General features: G+C 41.2%; 1 protein-coding gene across 5 annotated transcripts in view; it reads right to left on the reverse strand.

Moving 5' to 3' along the window:
- The window catches only part of DIAPH2 (diaphanous related formin 2), an 865,016-nt gene that overhangs the window by 162,296 nt on the left and 683,149 nt on the right, over positions 1–19,571 (reverse strand). For all 5 annotated transcript variants that reach the window (XM_074277738.1, XM_074277737.1, XM_074277736.1 and 2 more), the window contains one exon: positions 3,359–3,451. In XM_074277738.1, the coding sequence (XP_074133839.1) occupies positions 3,359–3,451 (93 nt within the window). The remainder of the gene's footprint in view (positions 1–3,358; positions 3,452–19,571) is intronic.

Here is a 19,571-nt window from a genome sequence, read left to right on the forward strand (position 1 = left end):
TTCTTTAGGCCCTAGCTATTTCTCAAAATAAGAAGATTCAGATTTATCTTCATAACTGTTTTTCTGGGGGAGGGGTAAAAAATGTTTTCCCCATACTAGTACCTTTTAAACACCAGGTTGGATTGGAATTAGGGCATACGCTTCATGGTCTCAGCAAAGCGAGGAGCACCATTATCCACCTAATATTTCTCCCCAAATCCCAAGCCTGTAAGTCTTCTTTTCTTTGCTGCCTGGCACCGTTTCTTGTCTCTGTCTCTTCCGAAGTACGAAATGACACCTTTTATATTTGTACCATTATCTAGCTGAGATATATACATGTTAGGTACTTATAATTTACAAGGTACTTATGAGTTCACATCTTTAAGGGAGTTCAAACCTTTAAAGGAGCTCACTCATTGGTTCACACATGAGACTTCACACCTTTAAGAGAGCATACTTTTAAGGAGCTCCCACAAGCCCAGGGAGTACCCACAAGCCCAAGCTCTGGGAGGATATAAGGAGCCAACACTGAGTCTGGAAGGAGTCTGGGGTCAGTCAAAGGGAGAACTTCAGGGAAGCTGGAGGAGATTCAGAGAGCCAGGATTCAGTGGATTCGCAAGTCCAGCATATTCACAGGTCTAAAGGAAAAGCCTGCTCATGGACTTCTGGGACATTCACAACTAGGACTGACTTCTGGGAAACCCACAATCCCACACTCTTGGAGGCAGAGTCTGATTCATTCCTACGTCTACCTTCGTGCTGGCTGGAGGCTTTGGATTCAGAGGGAGCTAGACACTGAAGCTGGCTGGAGACATTCTGACAGGAACCAAAGCCAAGGCTGCCTCCAGAAGCTCCCCAAGAAAATCTGCCCCCAAGAGAACGATTCATAATTTAGAGACAACAGAACATTACATATACATACATACATATATACATATTGCATCTAGCATTTTCTGTTTTTTCCATGCTATAAATCGAGCTGTCCCTTGGGGCTCTCCTATGAAAATTTCAGGATCAAAGGATCGCCGATGGAGGGCTGTAACAGCTCTTAGAGGTTATCAAGTCCAGTCTCCTAAATCTACTAAAGAAGAAATTGAGGTACAAAGAGATTATGTGACATATCTAGAATTACAGAAACACTATCTAAGGCAGAATTGGAATCCAGAATTTCCCACTTATTTCCTTGTTATTTTTTCTTTTCTTTTCATAGTGTTACTGCCTCTTTAAAGTGATTAGAAGTACACAGAAAAATCTAGATATGGTCAAATTCGTTATCAATAGTTAAGAAGGTACCAGGCTAAAGCAATTCTACAGCAATAAAAAACTCTTACCATATATCGCATCTATAGACGCGATACATAAAGAAATTCAGGGAGAGAAGGATGTGAAAGTGTTCTGGATGCAAAACACCTTCAATCGGTGAGTCACAAACAAAATCCAGATTATCAGGAGTCCATGCTTTGGAAGTCTATAGGGCCTCTGTGCCTCTCAGCCCAGCAGATGACCTGATTTCCCATTCCAACAAGCAGTTCTGCCCACCCCCACTTCCTCACATTTTCCATATCTTAATTTCTCTTCCTTTACTCCAGCCTGAGAGGAGAAGGTAGCTCTTCCTCTCCTTGCCTGGGCTGATGCCCTCTACTCGTGTCCCTGATTCCGTCTCTGTCTCTTCTTTCTTTCTTTCTCATTTTAAAATGGCTTTAGCCTACTAAAAAAACAACTTATAAAAACATGAGAAGTAGGGTAACTTTCCTTTTAAGAAGTACAACTGGGTTGGTACTGAAATAATTTGCACTGTGCAAATTATTTTTCTCTGTGTTTCTGCTATGATGGTTCAGGAAATAGCAGTGCAGCTAAGGTACTATTACTAAGCATGGGAGGGAACAAAATTAATTTGTACATTCTAAGACAACATTTAATTTCCTTTACTACCTTCTCCTGTCTCTTATCTCCATGCAGTTCCAACCTGCCAAACCACCAGTCTCCCCTCAATCCAAGCTTATCTCAGAACTAATCTTCTCTGGGAAAGTAACCCAATTAGCAAGGAAGCATATTCATAGGTACCCTTGGGCAAATAATTTCCCATCAACACTTAAAATAAATTTTAAGAACTCAGGAAACCTCAGACAAGAGAAAGCTAAATTATTCTAATACCTTCTTTCAAGAGAATGTATTTCAAATAGGAAAAAGAGCACATTTGGGGTACAGGCTGCATAGCGTCTGTTATACCGCAAGCATGCCGTGACTAGAGACTCAAGTCTAACTGAACAGAATACTAATAGCGGAATGGATGAGCAACAGAATGCCCACTGCCGCTTGCCCTGATCTTTAATTATCAAGCACAGAGAAAAATCTGCATTTCAGATTTCTGCCAACTTATCCAACCCATTAGCTGTTCCTTTCTTCTTTAGGTGGGTTCCTATGGGCAGCTGTACATGGCAGATCATTTCTTTCAACCATTCAACAGAATAAAATTGCTTTAATATTTACTGCTTTCTATCTTGCTGACATGCCGCTGTCTCTAATTCATCTGCAGCCAATGTGCCAATATCTGAAAATATATTATCGGACACGTGGTCTATCCAAGCCAACACTGCTGCAATTTTGTCTGAGTGGACCTAATTAGGAAATAAAGCAGGCGAGAAGGCCCTTTGCTGACACTACTCACTCTCCTCTATTTTTGTTTACTTCCCAGTACAGCTGGAAATCCAGCAGTAAGCCTTTTATATCCAAGCACTTGGTTATTCTTTAGCTAATTCAGGAGAGGGAAGGCAAGGCAGCTTAGCAGAGTCTCCGTATCCATGGTCCGTGACCTACCAAAGTCCCTTTCCATCAGGGACCAGGGAAAGGAAAAGGTGGCTCCTGCTTCCGTTCTAAAGAGCCGCTTCAATTGAACTCCACGGATTCCCATTCAAACATCATACAGGAAACAGATCCCAAAGCCAAAGATAAAAGGTGAGAGGATTTTCCGACTTCTGAGCTTACCTGGGTTGTTCTTTCCATAGCTGAAAATTGAAAGAGTTTACAAAATAAAAAAGCAAGATCAGGGGCTGCATGGCAGTCTACTCACCTGCAAAACACCATTGTGACATCTCTGGCAAATCTCACTTAACAATTTCATTCTCCTCCCAATTGGAAATACCCATCTCATCAAGCAAGAATCTCAGAAAATGACAACTTAAAATATTCAGAACTGAGTGCAGTTTTGAGCCCTTTCTATAGATAGGGTTAGGTGTTTTTGGAAACTATAAGTCAAACCTTATGATGTCATGTTTGCAGCCTGTTGAGCTTATCTAAGCAGAGCTGTTGGCTGAGCCCAGTGAGGCAAAGCCTCCAGGACAGTGTGTTCTGTGACATGTATTACGGCGCGATGGCCTACCTGGATTTCTCTGGATCCGCTTCCTTCGATCTCGGAAAGCTGCACCTGACTGCAGGGCCTCCAGCAGATTATCCATCACACCTGTCTCACCCTCTAAAAGAAAAGAGAAAGCAGAATTAATCTTGGAGCATTCCAAATGAGAAAAAAAAAATTAAAAACTGGAGAGGTCAGATTTGCATCATACCCCTAATTTCAAGACACAATTTTTTTTTTTTAAACAACACAGCTCCTATTACTCTTTGGTACCATGGACTGGCTACTGTGTTTATTATATACCATTAAGCAGAATTCATCTTTTCAACTGGAAGACCTGGTCCTTTGTATTACTGATGATGGCTTGAGATGCAGATAAACACTAGCTGATCAGGGAGCTTCCTATGAAGATTCTTGGAAAATGTTCCAAAGCGAGAAAACACTGGTCTCCTTTAATGCAATCAATGCTGAGGGAGTTCTTTGATGAGGCAGAGTTATACAAGGTTAAATACTGATTGTATTAATACAGCAAGCATTCAACTGTCATCAGCTACAATCTCCAAAGACACTGTTTGCAAAACACATTTCCATTTTATTTCTGCTTAACCCTTCCATTTGCCCATTCCACAAGGCTGACATCAGCAGGGAGGAAAAGTTGACCAGTATTATTTGAATAACACAGCCATTCTAAAAAGGAAGATAGCATCCAGAAACCAATTCTTTCTCCCCTTCTCCCCCCACTCTGCAATTCAGAAAAAAAAAACCTTACTTTTCCAAATCTTGTAGCTAAGAAAGTATATGTCAAAGAGTCTTTTTGTTATATAAACCGTGTCTAGGAAAATATCTCAAATACATTTTTCAGCAGTTTTTCCTCTTTTGACCTGTCATACTTGGCCGATAGAAAGAAAAAGTCTCAACAGTGCCTGCAATCTTGCTCTTTCAGTTTAAATGGCCATCAACTCTATTGTTTTGTGAGCTCCCTAAAAGACAGAAGGTCAGTACAACTGCCTCCTAATGCATGGAAAACAAAGTAGGTGAATCTGTTTCTACTTTTGAAACTCTCTGGAAAGTCATCCTTGGATCCATGATCTGCTGAAACCCTCTGATTTTCCCTCCACTCTCATCCCTTGTTGCCTACCTCAGCCTGACCCATCCCCAGCCCATCGTCTGCCAACAGGTGGAGCCCTCTGGGATGGCCCCAGCTGGTACCCGCTTCTCCTCTAGCTAGGCTTCTGTCTATCTTTTGGACTATGAGCAGTTGGGAGCTTGCTCAGGAGATACTGCATGGTGGTACTGGGCCAGGAGGAAGCGTGGCCATGCTCTTCATGTCTTGCTCCTACTTGCAGAGTGTCCCTTTGCCACTGTCATTCAGCAAACTCTCCTCTCCCTGTTGGTAAACCTTGATAGGATCTGCCTTCTCTCCATTCTCCGTCATGCCCCAGTGGCTAACTATTTCAACTGGACACTACTAGCAATTCATTAATTCCTTCTTTCTACTTCAATTCTTGGCTGGCCAAACCCTTCAGCTTGTATGCGCTCTCTCTCTTTCTCTGTTCCTGACAAACTCTCCTGAAAAAAGTCACAGAATCACAGAATTAGAGAGCTGGAAAGGTGGCCATCTAATGCAACCTAGACCTGAAAGGAATATCCACCATAACATACCTGACAGTCATTCAAATTGCATATTCATAATCATTAAATGAGGTCTTCCCTGATTCCTGTCTCCCCCTGCCCCTAATCCTGTAGAATTAGTACTCTCTCCCACTCTCATTGGTTCAATGTTCATTGTTAAGTAAATAGACCCCAGATCTAAATATCCAGTCCTAGTCTTTCTTCTATACTCCAATCCCATATCCCCAACTGATTTTTGGGCATCTCAAATTATATGTCCTATAGATATTTCAAACTCAGTATGTTCAAAATAGTACACATTACTCTGCTCCCAGAACTCTCTTCTCGAACACCCCCATTACTCTGGAGAGCAAGCCAGTTTTCACATCACCGAGGCTTAAGGGTGTCATTCTTGCCTTCTCAGTCAATAAACATTATGCCTACTTCATGCCAGGTTCAGTGCTAAGTTCTGGGGATACGAAAGCAAATAAGAAGAAAGACAGTGTTTGCCCTCAAGGAACTTACAGACTAATGGGAGAAGGGGAAGAACTCAAAAAAAGTTGAAAAACCAGAGGAGAGGAGAAGGGACTGGATGGAGAGACACGATGGAGAAGCAACATAGTTGGTGGGGAATGGGGAGAAGATGGGGCCGGGTGCCCTCTGTTCCCAGAGATTTTGGAGTTCATGGCTCTGCCCTCTGGGCACAGGGTCCAATCAGAGAGGCAAAAAGGATGATACTGATTAAATGAGACAATACCAAGGTTGATTCAATCTTGGAGGGTAATGAGATTTCCCTATGACAGGTATTCCTTACTCACTCACCTCACAGAGCTAATCACTTGTCAAATCTTGTTATCTCTACCTTCCCAACATCTCTCTCATGTCTATCCCCTTCTGGCTTCCCACAGCACACAGAGAACACCCTAATTCTGGCCCTCATCTCCTCTCACTTGTACTGTTGTAATACCTTTCTACTTAGTCTCCCAGCCTCAATTTTCTCCCCATTCCCATCCATTCTCCACTCAGCTGCCAACATGATTTCAGCAGGTCTGACTATGTTGCCTCTTCCTTCAATAAAGTTAGTAGCTCCCTATTAACTCTGGGATCAAATAGAAAATCTTTTCTTTGGTTTGTAAAGCCCTTCACAACCCGACCCTTTATTACCTTTCCAGTCTTCTTATATTTAACTCCCTTTTATGCAGTCAGACGACCAGTGCAATGACCAACCATGAATCCAGAGTTCTAATGAAAAAACATAATATCCACCTCCTGACGGAGAAATGAAGGATTCAGAGTGCACATAATCTCAATCTCTCCCTCTCTCTCTCATCTCTGTTTCTTTCACCCCCCCCCCTCTCTCTCTCTCTCTCTCTGTCTCTCTCTCTCTGTCTCTCTCTCTCTCTCTCACCTTCCCTTTCTCCCCCTTTTTCTCTCCCTCTCCCTCATTCGTTTTTTTTTATCAGGGATTCTTGTACCTTTGTGTATCCTGGACTTGTCTGGCAGGTCAGTAAAGCCCATGAACCCCTAATCAGAATAATGTTTTTAAGTGCATAAAAGATATAGGATTACAACTGTACTCACTTCCCCCAGGTGCTAAATGAATGGAGAAAATCATACCACTGCTCTAACTGGGTCCACTACAAGTTTCATGTTTTACAGAAAAAAAAACTCCCACAAACTCCCACCCCTGCCCCTCTACTCATCTCCTATCACTCTGATGCTTTCTGCCACTGTCTCCTCTTTAACTGCCATCTCACCTGAGGGAGCGGCATTCGTCCCCTACAGCACAAGTTAAATCATGTCACCCCCCAACTCCACACTCAGCAAATTCCAGGGGCTCCCCATCACTTCCAGTGTATTCCACCAATAAAAAATCAGTCCTCTGCCATTCAAAGCCCTCTGTAACATGCCTCCCCTCCCTTTCCCGTGCCCCTTTCCAGGGTGCTCTTTGATCAGTGCCACTGGCCTCCTGGCTATTTGCAAACCGGACAGTCCAGCTCTCAGCTTCAGGCATTTTCTCTGGCTGTCTCCAAGGCCTCTAATGTTGTCTCTCCTCAGCTCTGACTGCTGACTTCCTGGCTTCCTTCAAGTCTTCTCTGGGAAGCCTTCTCCAGCCCCGCTTAACCCTAAAGCCTTCATTTGGGTCATGGTTTTCTCTTTCTGCAGTACATGCTCCTTTGGATATATCTGTTTGTTGTTGGGAGGTCCAGGGGGCTGAGGCTTCCTTTGCTTGTCTCTATGCCCAGGACTGAACACAGAGGGTACTACATATTAAGATCTCAATAAGTGTTCACTGACTGACTTAGAACGTGAGGACCTTGAAGTCAGGCAAGGTTTATCTCTGTATCTTGAGATCCTAGCATCCTGCCACCTACATAGTCAACTGTATAATGCCAGCTGAACTGAATCGAAGAATGACAGCATCTCAAAGTTGGAAGGAACCAACCTGGTGGAGAAGCCATCTAGCCCAACCTGAAACCTGAATAGGAATCCCCTCAACCTCATCATCAGCAAGGGGTCATCCAACCCCTTCATCAGCAAGGGGTCATCCAACCCCTGCTTGAAGATCTGTGGTAGTCATTGTTCTGCTGGGCAATTCTTTCACCTTAGTTCAAACAATTCTTTCCATTTGGGAGGATAATAAAGACTGAAACACTCTCAAATTAGAGAATAAAAAGTACATTCTCTAACACACACACACACACACACACACACACACACACACACACACACACACACACAGTCCTGAAAGAAGATGGGACAATTTCTGATTATGTTCTTCATTTGACACTTCAAGATGGTACATTTGTTAAAAAGAAAGAAAAGGTGAGAGCTTGAAAAAAACCTCAAGCCTTCTAGTTCAACTCCTTCATTTTACAGATGAGCTCAGTGAATGGAAATGCCAGCATTATTTATCCAATGACAAGTCTTTGGAATTAAGGACAACAAAAATTTCCTGGGGAAGAATAAAAGGAAAGAAACTAAACATCCAATAGCCCCTTGACAAACACAAGGAAAATGAAAGGTGGAAATAGGCCTTCAGTGGTTATGCTGGGTCAGGCCATGCAGAATTTTTGAGAAATGTGAATATTACAGGTATATTTTAATCCAATGATTATCTATTTTTAATCACAAAGCAAAGAATGACTTTTAAGTTACTTGTTAACTTTTTATTGAAAATTATCTTTGCAATATAAGATAAATTTAAAATGAAATAATTTACTCCCTTGAGATTTTTTCTTGAAAAAAGACTTTTGTAATGGTTATCAAAAAGTTTTCTGTGGGTTACAGAGTTGAAGAGGGAGTGAGAGAGAGAGAGAGTTATGAAGAACGAGGGAGAGAAAAAAGAAAGTGAGAGAAGGAGAAAGGGGGAAAGGAGAAAAAGAGGAGAGAAGAGGAGAAGAGAAGAAGAAACCAAGAAAAGAAAGAGAAGAATGAGAACAAGAGAAAAAGCAGAGAAAGAGAGAAATCGGTGCCCCACATTTATGTTCTTGCAAAACATAAATAATGTACTGAGAGAAGGCACTTCTTTTTTCTCACTTATTCTATCATAAATTTAGAAGAAGTTGACTGTTTTTGATGACATGTATAACTCCAATAAAGGAGAGCAAGATAAGTTTAATTGGGAGTTCAGTTTGTCTGTTTGAAACAAGATGGCAACTGATCAAAGTTTCTAAATGTGTGCGTACCATCAGTAATTTTAAAGGCATTTCAATGAAATTCAATAAGGGAATAAGAGTTTCTGAGATATGTGATTACACTGATCAAGGTGTATAGTTCACAACTACTCATGTTTAAGGCCAGGGGCTTTGTAGTTTTTTATTTTGTACTCCAGTGAAAACAGCAATGTTTCTGAATTCAAATCAACCACTGCCTGAAGATACTTGACTTAGTTTACCAATGTAGTTCTATGGCACACTTGGATTCAGAATTAAAACTTTCTGAAAAACTCAACCTATTTATGAGTGAATTAAGCACTTACCAGGAAGTATGTGCCAAATGGTGGGGATACAAAAGCAAAAGGGAGAAAGTTCTGCCCTCAAGGAGCTTACAATCTAATAATAACAGCACATATTAAGCAGTGGTATCCAGGAAAAGGTGTTTGGGTCTGGGAAGTCCCAGGGAGTAGTCAGTGCAAGGTTTGTCAACAGGCCCTGAGCAGAAGCAACGGGAGTACTCAGGTGATAACAGGTCCCACAGCAACAGATGAAGAAAGGAAAGATCTGTGATAAAAGGGTTTTCGTATAGAGGTGGGTGTCAATGCATCTTCTGGGTATGGTATTTGGAAGTCCTGTTTAGAAGATGGAGCTTTTTTTCATTCCTTCCTTCCTTCCAAACTATTAGTGACCAAAAAGCATTGGAGTTTTTTCTGTGTGCCCAGACTTGGATCTATACTATCTACTTCAAAGATCTTTGATAATAAGAAAGTCCTCTGAAAACCTTAAAATGCTACGGAAGCATCAGAACTTCTCCTTTCTCCTTCTACCTCAAATGGCTAGTAAATTCTCATTGTTGTTGATGAATGATACTCCATGATCCCACTTAGGGTTTTCTTGGCAAAGGTACTGGAACAGTTTGCCATTCCCTTGTCCAGCTCATTTTATAGATGAGGAAACAGAGGCAAACAGGATGGAGTGACTTGCCTAGGATTACAAAGTTAGTAAGCGGCTGAGGCTGGATTTGAACCTAGATCTTCCTCAGGATTCCTAATCTAGCACTCTATCCACTATGCCACTTAGTTGCCCCTCAGTCAACACATCACTTGACCTCTTGTTTATACATATTTCTTTGCTCTACTTGATTGTAAGCTCCCTGAGAGCAGAGACAGTCTTTGCTTGACGGTGCATGGCACACAGTAGACATTTAATATTTAACAACTGACTGAGTAGCTTATAAATAAACTATTTTATCTTTAAGTTCCCGTTCTTTCATCCTCAACATCCTCATTCTAACTGAGTCCTATTCCAATTCTACCTGCCCCCTTTTACTGTGCCCTCAAGGATTCTCATCACATACAAAATAAACTAGAGTTCATGCTGGAACTCTACCTTTTATATTCCTTCTGAGAACTTATACTCACTGACACCTAACTTCCTCTAAATAATACTGTGTCCTTGGAATAACAAAGTCCCCCAGTAAAAGGCAATGAGCTGAGGAGAAGAAAACAATGAGCCAGATGCTGAACTCTTTCGAAAGGAAGGAGAATGACCTGGAGACCAATACACAAAAGCCATCATGATCTAAATACAATAAAAAAAATTTAATTAAGTGAACATCAAAGGAAGAGTAATTGTTGAGTGATGGCAGCAAAGGGAGAAAATGAAGTTTCATAAAATAAGGAATATTTTATGACTTTTTTCTCCAGGAGGTTCAATGCCATTGGGAGGTGGGAGAGCAGATAGAGGTAGTACTACAGCAGGAGTTCTTAGCTTTTCTTAAGTTATTAAATCCCTTTGGCAGTCGGGAAAGCCCACGAATCCCTTTCAGAATAATATTTGTTGACTTGTGTAATGATAAATGGTACTTTCCATAGAACTCTGGGCAACAAAAAGTTTTCAGTTTTGGTATTATTAGCCAAAGACCAAGCAGTGGAGAAAAATCTGAGTTTGTGAACAAGGTCAGCAAAGGGACCTAATGGAAGGAAGAAATATAATAAGCAAGCTGTAGAAAGTGGAATGGTCCAAAAACACTCAACATTAGATTCATTTTTTTCAATACCATCTATCCAGCCTGATCTAGAGTAAGAAACACACAGCAAAATACAAAAGGCTGCTCACTCATAAAAGAAAAGGAAGACTAAATCCCATCTTTGGACAGACAAAAATGAGGGCACGGGCCTGACATTTTGTCCAACTGTACAATACAAGGTGAACCAAAGGGTGTCCAGTAATGGAAAGTCAGAAGAAGGCTGCAAAAACACAGCTAAAGTAACAACTGTAATTGGGACTTAATATTGGTAGATAATAGTGCTCATAACATCAGGGAATGATTCAAAGAAAAGAAATCCAGCAACATAGGGAATTGCTAGATAAATAGATGATCAAAAGGGAAGAGGAGTTGTTTTTAACACAGCATTCTACAGAAGGCAGGGATCCTTTAGTTGATAGGGCAGCTTTGTAAGTCAAGTTCTATGTGCGGGAGTGTGTGTGTGTGTGTGTGTGTGTGTGTGTGTGTGTGTGTGTGTGTGTGTGTGTTGCTTAATTGAAATTGGAAGAAGAATAGGGATAATGGAGACTTAGAAAACAAACAGATGGTAACTAAGATAATAGACTATGAAGTTATGGCCATGTAGAGAGTTTAGGAAAATTAAGGAATTATCCCAAAGAGATTCAAAGAGGGCATGTATAAGGATAGAGAAGGTCCTAAGGGACACCAAGAAAGCAGATGTCACTGTTCAAAAGAAGAAAATATTCCAGGGGGAAATGGCGGACCAGGAACGTGGAAGAAATGACTAGAAACCACAGGATGAGCTAAGGGCAAAGAAGTAATTACTTTATATTCAGGAGCTGAAAATTGGTAAAGCAAAAACAGACAAACATTTGGCTCCCAGGGTACGGTGGTGCACAGTGCATACACTGCAAAGTTAAATTAATCTCAAAGCAATTAAAGTTGAAGCCATAGGGAAGGAAAACCAGTTAGCTGCCAACTCTGCACCTATCTTATCTGTTGGTTCCGGACAAGAAACTGTTTTCCATGTGTAAGGTAAAACCCCAAAGTGCAGTTTCATGGTGAAAGCTATTCTTAAACTAACGAATTACTGCCCTGGTTATTTCACCTAAACTCCCAGAGGGGCTGCTTGGAGGTTACAAAGTTAAGGGCTATTCAGGCTCAAAAAGGCAAATAAGAAAGAGACAGGTTTCCAACTGTGACAGATCACAGTAGTATCCACTAACAGATAAATTCTGCTGTCCAGATCATTTACTTTACATGATCATTTAATTAAAAAAACAAAAACAAAAACAAAAAACAGTTCAAAGGCCTAACGAATACAAAGATTGGAAGGAAGTCACTACCCATTCTTTTATTTTTTTTTTCCTCTTTTAGTCATTCAATCCAAATGAACAAAATTGGTGCTAGGCAAAGCTGTAAAGAAGGTCTTCTCTCTCAACAGCATTCTCTTCTTGCTTTAGTCATATACCTGATCTTTTTTGATCACTCAGTAAGTAAGCATTTATTAAGTACCCACTGTGCTAGGCACTGTGCTAATGAAGGATATAAAGAAAAGTAAAAGGCATTCCTTGCTCTCAAGGAATTCAGTCTAATGGTCTTTTCTCCTCTTTTTCCTCCCTTCCCCTATGGTACCTAATTTCTGCCCAGATGCTCCCAATACGGTCACCCTATTCAGGCCTACTTAGTTGGTACAGTCAAAAAATCTAAAAGATTAAAACTGATTTATAATTTGTGTGGCTGGTTCAACATCCTTGAAATATTTTAAAAGATGTCATTGGTAATTCAAAAGAATGGTACTCTACTGGTGACATTTCCATGGAGATTTTCTTAACCAAAGACCAATTCCTGAAAGTTTGCCTGGGATGAGACACCCATTATAATAAACTATGGCTCACATAATAATAAAAGATAATAATTTTTATTCTTTTTCCCCATTTTTTTGGTCAGTTGTTGTTGTTAGTCCTTAGTTCTACAGAACCATGACATCAGGGAAGTGATGCCACGACAAGCACGTGAATCGGTCTGAAGTGAAGGAGGGCTGTACAAGGTCACCTGCTTCTCTTTCCCTTCCAGAGCCATCTGGGTCCAGTGGCAAGAGATAGATCAAGATGACTGGAGATGGCCTTCTGCAATATTAGAGAAGAGCCTTAAACATTCTGTCAAGAAACTGACATTCAAAAAACCTGAAAGTTAAAGCTTACCAGAAAAACCACTGTTGTTGCTTCTGGTAAAATATGTCACATTCAATATTTCAGATATTAAATATTTTAAAGAGATCTTGAAATACTTTTTGTCCATCCTGTTCAATAAACTCCAGTGACTGTCTATTATCTTCAGGATCTAATACAAACAGTTCTTTGGGGTTTTAAAGTTTTCCATAACTTGACCCCTTTCTATCTTTCCAGGTGTCTTATGCCCTATCCCCTGGATCTACTCTTCAATCCAGTGATACTTAGCATCCAACATGCCCTGCCTTCCAATGCCAAGCTTCAGCATGGTCCCTTTGCCTGCAATGCTCTACCTCCTCATCTCTGCTTCCTGGCTTTCTTCAGATCTCAGCAAAAGTCCCACTGTTTGCAAGACAGCTTCCCGAGTTCTCTTTAGTCTTCCTTTCCTCTGAGCTTGTTGTACATGGCTATTACATGTTGTCTCCACCAATAGTAAGTGAGTTTTGCAAGAAAAGGAACTGTTATTTTTTTTATACTTTCTTACTATTCCCAGCACTTAACATTGAGCCTGGCACACAGTAGGTGAGTACTGTTTTTCTGCTATCTGTGTTGATTGAAGTCATGAAATGACAGTAAAATTTGGCGAAAGCTCTTTTCAGCATTCTGTTTTGATACCAAACAAATAAAGGGCCAGGCAATGAAAGTGTAAGAAGGACTCTGAACCAGGTACTGAACCCACTGAGGAAAGAGAAGGGTATGTCTCAGAAGTTTGCAGATAACAGTCATCGAGAATTACTTTAGGTGCCATATATAGACTGAATGTTGGCAAGTGAGCTTGAAAGGAGAAGATGGGAGAGTTTTCTTAAGGGTGAATGGAACTGATTACTCAATCAAATGCTCAGCAAAATATTGACTGACCTCTTTCTTCCTTCCTTCCTTTCTTTTTCCTTCCTTCCTTCCCTCCCTTCCTTCTTTCCTTCCTTCCTCTTCCTCTTCTTCTTCCTTTTTTTTTTTTGCTGAGGCAATTGGGGTTAAGTGACTTGTCACACAGTTAGAAAGTGTTAAATGTCTGAGACCAGATTTGAGCAGGTTCTCCTGACTTCAGGGCTGGTGCTCTATCCACCATATCACCTAGCTGCCCCTATTCCATTACTTAAGAGGTGACAGGATATTAAAAAACTGAGGCCTGCTTTCTCTCCACTTACCAGCAGACAGCTAGATTTGAGGACAGCAGCAGAGAACTCAGGAAGACAGACCCAAGTTCAAAACTATTCTTGAACATTTACTAGCTGTGTGACTCTGAGCAAATCACTTAACTTCTCCCTGACTGCTTCAGATTGCTCATCTGTAAAATGGGGAAAATAATAGGGCCTCCTTCCCAAGGTTGTTATGAAGATCAGATGAGAATATTTGCAAAGAATTTCCCAGAGCATGGATCATAGTAGGCAATCAAGCCTTCCTTCCTACAATCTGAGAAAAGAGTCTCCACAGAGACAATCTGTAAATTCACAAAGTGGTTGAGATGTCAAACAACTATTCCAATTCATTCACTTAACAGATAAAGAAACTAGGTCCTCAAAGTGGCAAGAAATGCGCATGAAGACCCAAAGGAGTCACGATTCTTCTCCGGGGGGAGAGTTTAGAAGAGACCAAAGACGTCATTTAGTTTAACCTTTCCATCTTAGAGATGAGTAAACTGATGAAAGAGGAACCAGGTGAAAACAGAGATTTCTTGACTCCTAATCCACCTTCCCTTTTCCTGCACTGAATCATGAAATAATGTCACCATGCAAGTGGATGATTAAATATCAAAAGAGGAATACAGAGAATGCCATAGCAATTCAGAAAACTGGGAAGATAAATTTGGGAGGGCATTGGGTAGAAATCTCCTGGAAAAATTGGATCAGGAAGGGAATTTCAGAAAGATTCAAGTATGTGAACCAAAGCTCAGTGTTAGAAAGGAGTATGTGGGACTGCAGGACAGTGAGGAAAACCAGAATTACTAAAATGAAGGCCTAGGGTTGATCAGTAGAGGAAATTCAGATTGACTGGAAAGACTGAGGTCAGATTAGGCTGAGTTCTGAACGGCAGGCTCAACATTCTGGAAGCCAATGGAGTTATTGAAGTTGCTAGTAGGGAAGTGACAGTTGATGTAGATATTTCAGCAAGACTAACCTAGTAGCTTTTCATAGAAAGGGTTGCTGTATGGACACCAGAAGTAAGACCGAAAATTCTCATCTTGCATAATTCTATGTCAATAAAGCATCTGAGATAGATAGTCATGTAACTTAAAAAAAGTCCACACCCAACTATGCAAGCTATGATTCTTTTCCATGTAAGGTTAGCTGGTTTAGTTTGGGAAAGGAGAGCTTCTAGTCAGGAGCCAAACACACGCTTTGTTCATCATGCGTGGTATCATATTAATGCCCTGTGAAAAACTCTCCTTGTTTGACATGAAATATCTCTCAGGAACAGGGAGAAAGATTAAAGAATTGTTTCCTCCTAAATTTATTAGCACAGCCCACTCTTGAGCACCGATTGTTCTTTCTGGAAAAGGACCAAAACAGCATCACTATCTAAGAGTTGAGTTACAATGTGTCTGACTGTGGCTGATCAGACCTATACGAGCTTGGAATGCTCAGCCACAGGTCGTACTCAAACAGTCCCTGTGAACATTTCCTTCAGAGCCTCCCAAACAATGAGCTGATTCTGGCAATGTGTGTGTCAATCTTGTCGTCAATGGGGCCATCCTTGGAAAGTATACTGCCAAGGTAAGTGAACTTATCCACAGCATTTGAAACTTCACCATTTGCTGTAACCAATGGTTCCACCTATGGATGGTGTGGTGCTAGCTGAGCAACGACCTGTGCATTATTGGCGTTCATTGTTAGGCTAAAATGTGCACAAGCAGCAGAGAAGTGATCCATACGATGGCTAGGGTTGATGTATATGAAAAAGCCACAGTCCTGCTGGTTACAAATAGCAAATTATATTACCATAGACTATCTACTACTAAATTATTCCCAGATGAGTATTTTAAAAGGTGAAAGCACCAGTTTTTAGGAAATAGATGCTAAAAAAAAGAAGGTTTATTTAGCATGTTTTTCGCTGATCAAAAATCAAAAATTTTTACATTCTCCTATTTTTTTCCTGGTTTCAATAATAACAAAATCAAACTCCTCTCTTGTTTATTAAGAAGTAGGGGAGACTGAGCAAGTGGTTCACCCCCATCCCCCCCAAAGAGTTGAAAGGGAAAACACTAATTCTCTTTCATTAAGATTTAGGACTAATGCAACAATGTCCTAAGAGCAATCTGCTCTTTTAGTTGGTCCCATATAATCTCATCAGTGAAATCTCAGAAAACCAACCTGATTTAATTTAAGGCTCTGAGGGGAAATTGCTGTCCAGAAAGAAATCCCAAAGATTATTTTCATTAGCTGAAGAGTGGCAGCTGGTGACTTTAATAGAAGGAGAAGATGACTATTGCCTTCTCCCTTCAGACAGAGAGAGGCCTCGAATTGCCAAAGTGGCTTTCTTTGGCAAGAGAAGTGGAAGAAATGGATTAGCAATTGTTGAAAGCAGACTCTCTACCTCTCAAGGCCCTTGTGATGCTTGAAAAACCTTTGTAACCCTACCTCATTCACAAGCTAAGATAACATTTCGACCGTATTCTATAAAGCAAAGAAAAAGAATGTGGAGAACCTGTTCATTTCTGCAATGAACCTCCCATGATAAAAAGTGGTAGATTTGGGGACTGATCTCTATCCCATTTCCCAGAGTAGCTGTTCTAAAGCTCTTCTCTCCTCTAGCCTTCCACATCTCCCTCTCCTCCCAGACTCTTAGCTGAGGACCTTGCCTCATATTTTACCCAGAGAACAGAAGCCATCACTCGTAACTTTTTTCCTCTTCTCCCCTTCTGATCATCCATTATTATCATTCATTCCCCATTCTCTCCTTTACTTCAGTCTTCACTTTGCCAAGGCCAGCACCTCTAAATAATCCTTGAATCTCACCCCTCCCACCTTTTCCATCAGGATGAAATCATAATCATCCTCCTTTTCACTCTAATCTTCACCCTCTTTATCTACTGGTTCTCTTCCTACTTGCTGCAAACATGTCTTAGTGCTTCCTATTTGTAAAGGAAAAAAAAAAGTTTCACTAGATCCTACCCCATCTCTTTAGGTTTCATCCTCTATGTCTCCTCCCTTAGACAAACTCCTAGAAAAAGCTCTCTAAACTTCTCCCTAGCCATCTTTTCACTATCACCTGGACCAGAGACCATGCCCTGAAGTACTTAAACCTTTCAAATCTGCACGCCTTGCCCTAGAGCTTCCAGGATCCTGATTTCTGAGTGCCCCGCATACCCCTTTATATCTAAGATGACTCTAGACATGCTTTCCTTGACTCCTTGGCCATCTTCTTTCTCACTTGCTACTTAAACCAATGCTTGACTTGGCTCAGTTTAATTCTTTTGTAGTCACTGATTTGCTGTCTGGTTCCCAAATTCATTACTCAATAAGCACTGCTCTCCAAAGGGAATGCTCCTTCTTGACCTCTCTGGTGGCTACCCTCTCCCTTCTACATGCTGGTCTCTCGGTCCTCCTTCTACCCATGTGACCATCCTTTCATCTGCTTTGCTTATTCGTCATCCATACTGAAACACTTCACCGAGTGTGGCCCCTAAAGCTTTCTCCTGGGCCTCCTCCTCTTCCCTGTCTGCAGGCTCTCATTTAGTGATCCCATTAATTCTCAGAGACTCAAATATCAATCTCTATGGACTACTCAGATTTCATGTCTTTCCTGCCATTGGACATTTCAAGACGGAAATCCCAGAAACAGCTCAACTTCAACATGGCCCAAACTGGACTCATTCTCTTTCCTCCCAAATGTATGCTTTTCCCCAACTGCCCTTTTTCTATCAAATGCATCATCCTTCAAGTGTCCTAGGATTGTTACTTTGCTATGATGCTCTATACCTCCCACTCACTCATTCTACACAGCCAAGCTGCTGTCAAACCTTGCCCTTTCTACTCTATAGCATCTCTCCCAGCTGTTCCCTTCTCTCTGCCCAGACGGTCACTATCCAGGTTCAGACCCTTACCATTTCTCACGTAGTCTAGAGCAACTAGTCTCCATACCTTACACCTTCCTCTATTGTAATCTATCCTCCACAGAGCTGCCAGAGTGAGCTTCCTTAAGCGCAAGACTTTATTACTCCCCAGTGGCTTACTCTTACCCCTAGAATCCGACAGAAGTCTTCTGTTTAGCAACCGAAGTTCTCCAAAACCTATTTACTTCAGAAGTCAGTTCAAACACCAACTTCAACATGAGGCCCTTCCTGTTTCTCCTGGCTGCCTCCAATCCTCAGCATCTCGAATCTAGTTTGTGGATGTACAGGTTGTCTTCCCTCAACAGAATGAAAGGTCCCTGAGGGTGCAGTCTATTACTTTTTGTCTCTAAATTACTAGACCTGTAGTTATATGACTTGGGTTTAAATTCTGCTTTGCACAATTTTAATCTTGGGATGACCTTAGATGAGGTATTTTATCTCTCTAAGCCTCAATTTATTGAGGCACTATTATTAACTGAGGCACTACCTAATGACTCAAAGAACCTCTAAGGTAACTATCCCTCTCAAAATCAGATGATTTTCTTTCTCATGCTCACATCTAATCATTTACCAAGGGCAATTCAGATACCGTGACTTCTTTCCCACATCACCTTAAATGGACAAGTTCACAGTGTCCATAAATGTTCCCCTTCGCACCTATCGTATTTTCTGTATCATGCTTATTACAAACGTAAGCTGCTGTGTCCCTTCTCCTGACCCTCTCCCAGGTCAATCCCAAGGTAAGCTCCTTTAAAGTGAGGCCCCAGTAGCCCTTTACCCAGCAGTGTGTCTGGGAAGGCCCACAATTCAGCAGATTCCCATTCTCCCTGAGGCTGGCCCTTTACTGTGCTGGGAGAATGCATCTCAGCTCTCCCAGCCTGGTTGATTCTATGGCAAACTACCTGCTGAAGGTGACAGAGAGCCCCGCACTACACTCCAACCCACCCTCTTGTTCCGTTCTCAAATACACTGCAGGGCAGGTGAAGTGGCTGTTCTAACCTGAGCTCTCATTGCTCCCTTGCACAACTTGTAGCTTGTGTTATAACTTGAATTTCTCTCTCTCCTCAGTGAAAGCAGAATTGGAAGGTACCTGGTTGCCTCTCAGCTATCCACTTCCTGGAAATTAAGGACTGAATCAGGATCTGTTTACTTGTTTTCAGAATGTTTGAATGCCACTGGTGGCTTCTGCAATCTCGTAAATTTTATTCTATGCATTTAAAAACATGGTTTTGAGAAGGAGTCCAGAGGCTTCACCAGTCCCACTGCCAGGACCATGCATAAAAACAGGTAAAGAAGCCTTGCCTAAGCAAGAGGCTTTGCTGAAGGGATGGATACGAGCCTGAGTAGAGCAATATCAGCTATTCTTTTTTTTTTTCCTTCAGCACGAATGAACGAATTTGTCAAGGTTTTATGGATTAGTTAAGAAAGCTATATATATTAGAGTTAGAAAACAAAAACATGTTGATTTTCCCAAAGCTTTGATACATGCACTATTTCAATGAGAACTGAATTGACCAATCCACTCATTAGACATTTTTTCAGAGGAAAATCCTGTCCTCTACCGAAGAAAAAAATCAAATTTATTCTTTTTCCTGATGTGGGCAGCATATGGACTAATGATCACTTGTTCAATATTACCCAGAATATTTATATACTTGTCAGATTTCTCACTCCTTATTAA

This window comes from Sminthopsis crassicaudata, chromosome X, assembly GCF_048593235.1.
Source record: "Sminthopsis crassicaudata isolate SCR6 chromosome X, ASM4859323v1, whole genome shotgun sequence".
In the NCBI taxonomy this organism is placed as follows: Eukaryota; Metazoa; Chordata; class Mammalia; order Dasyuromorphia; family Dasyuridae; genus Sminthopsis; species Sminthopsis crassicaudata.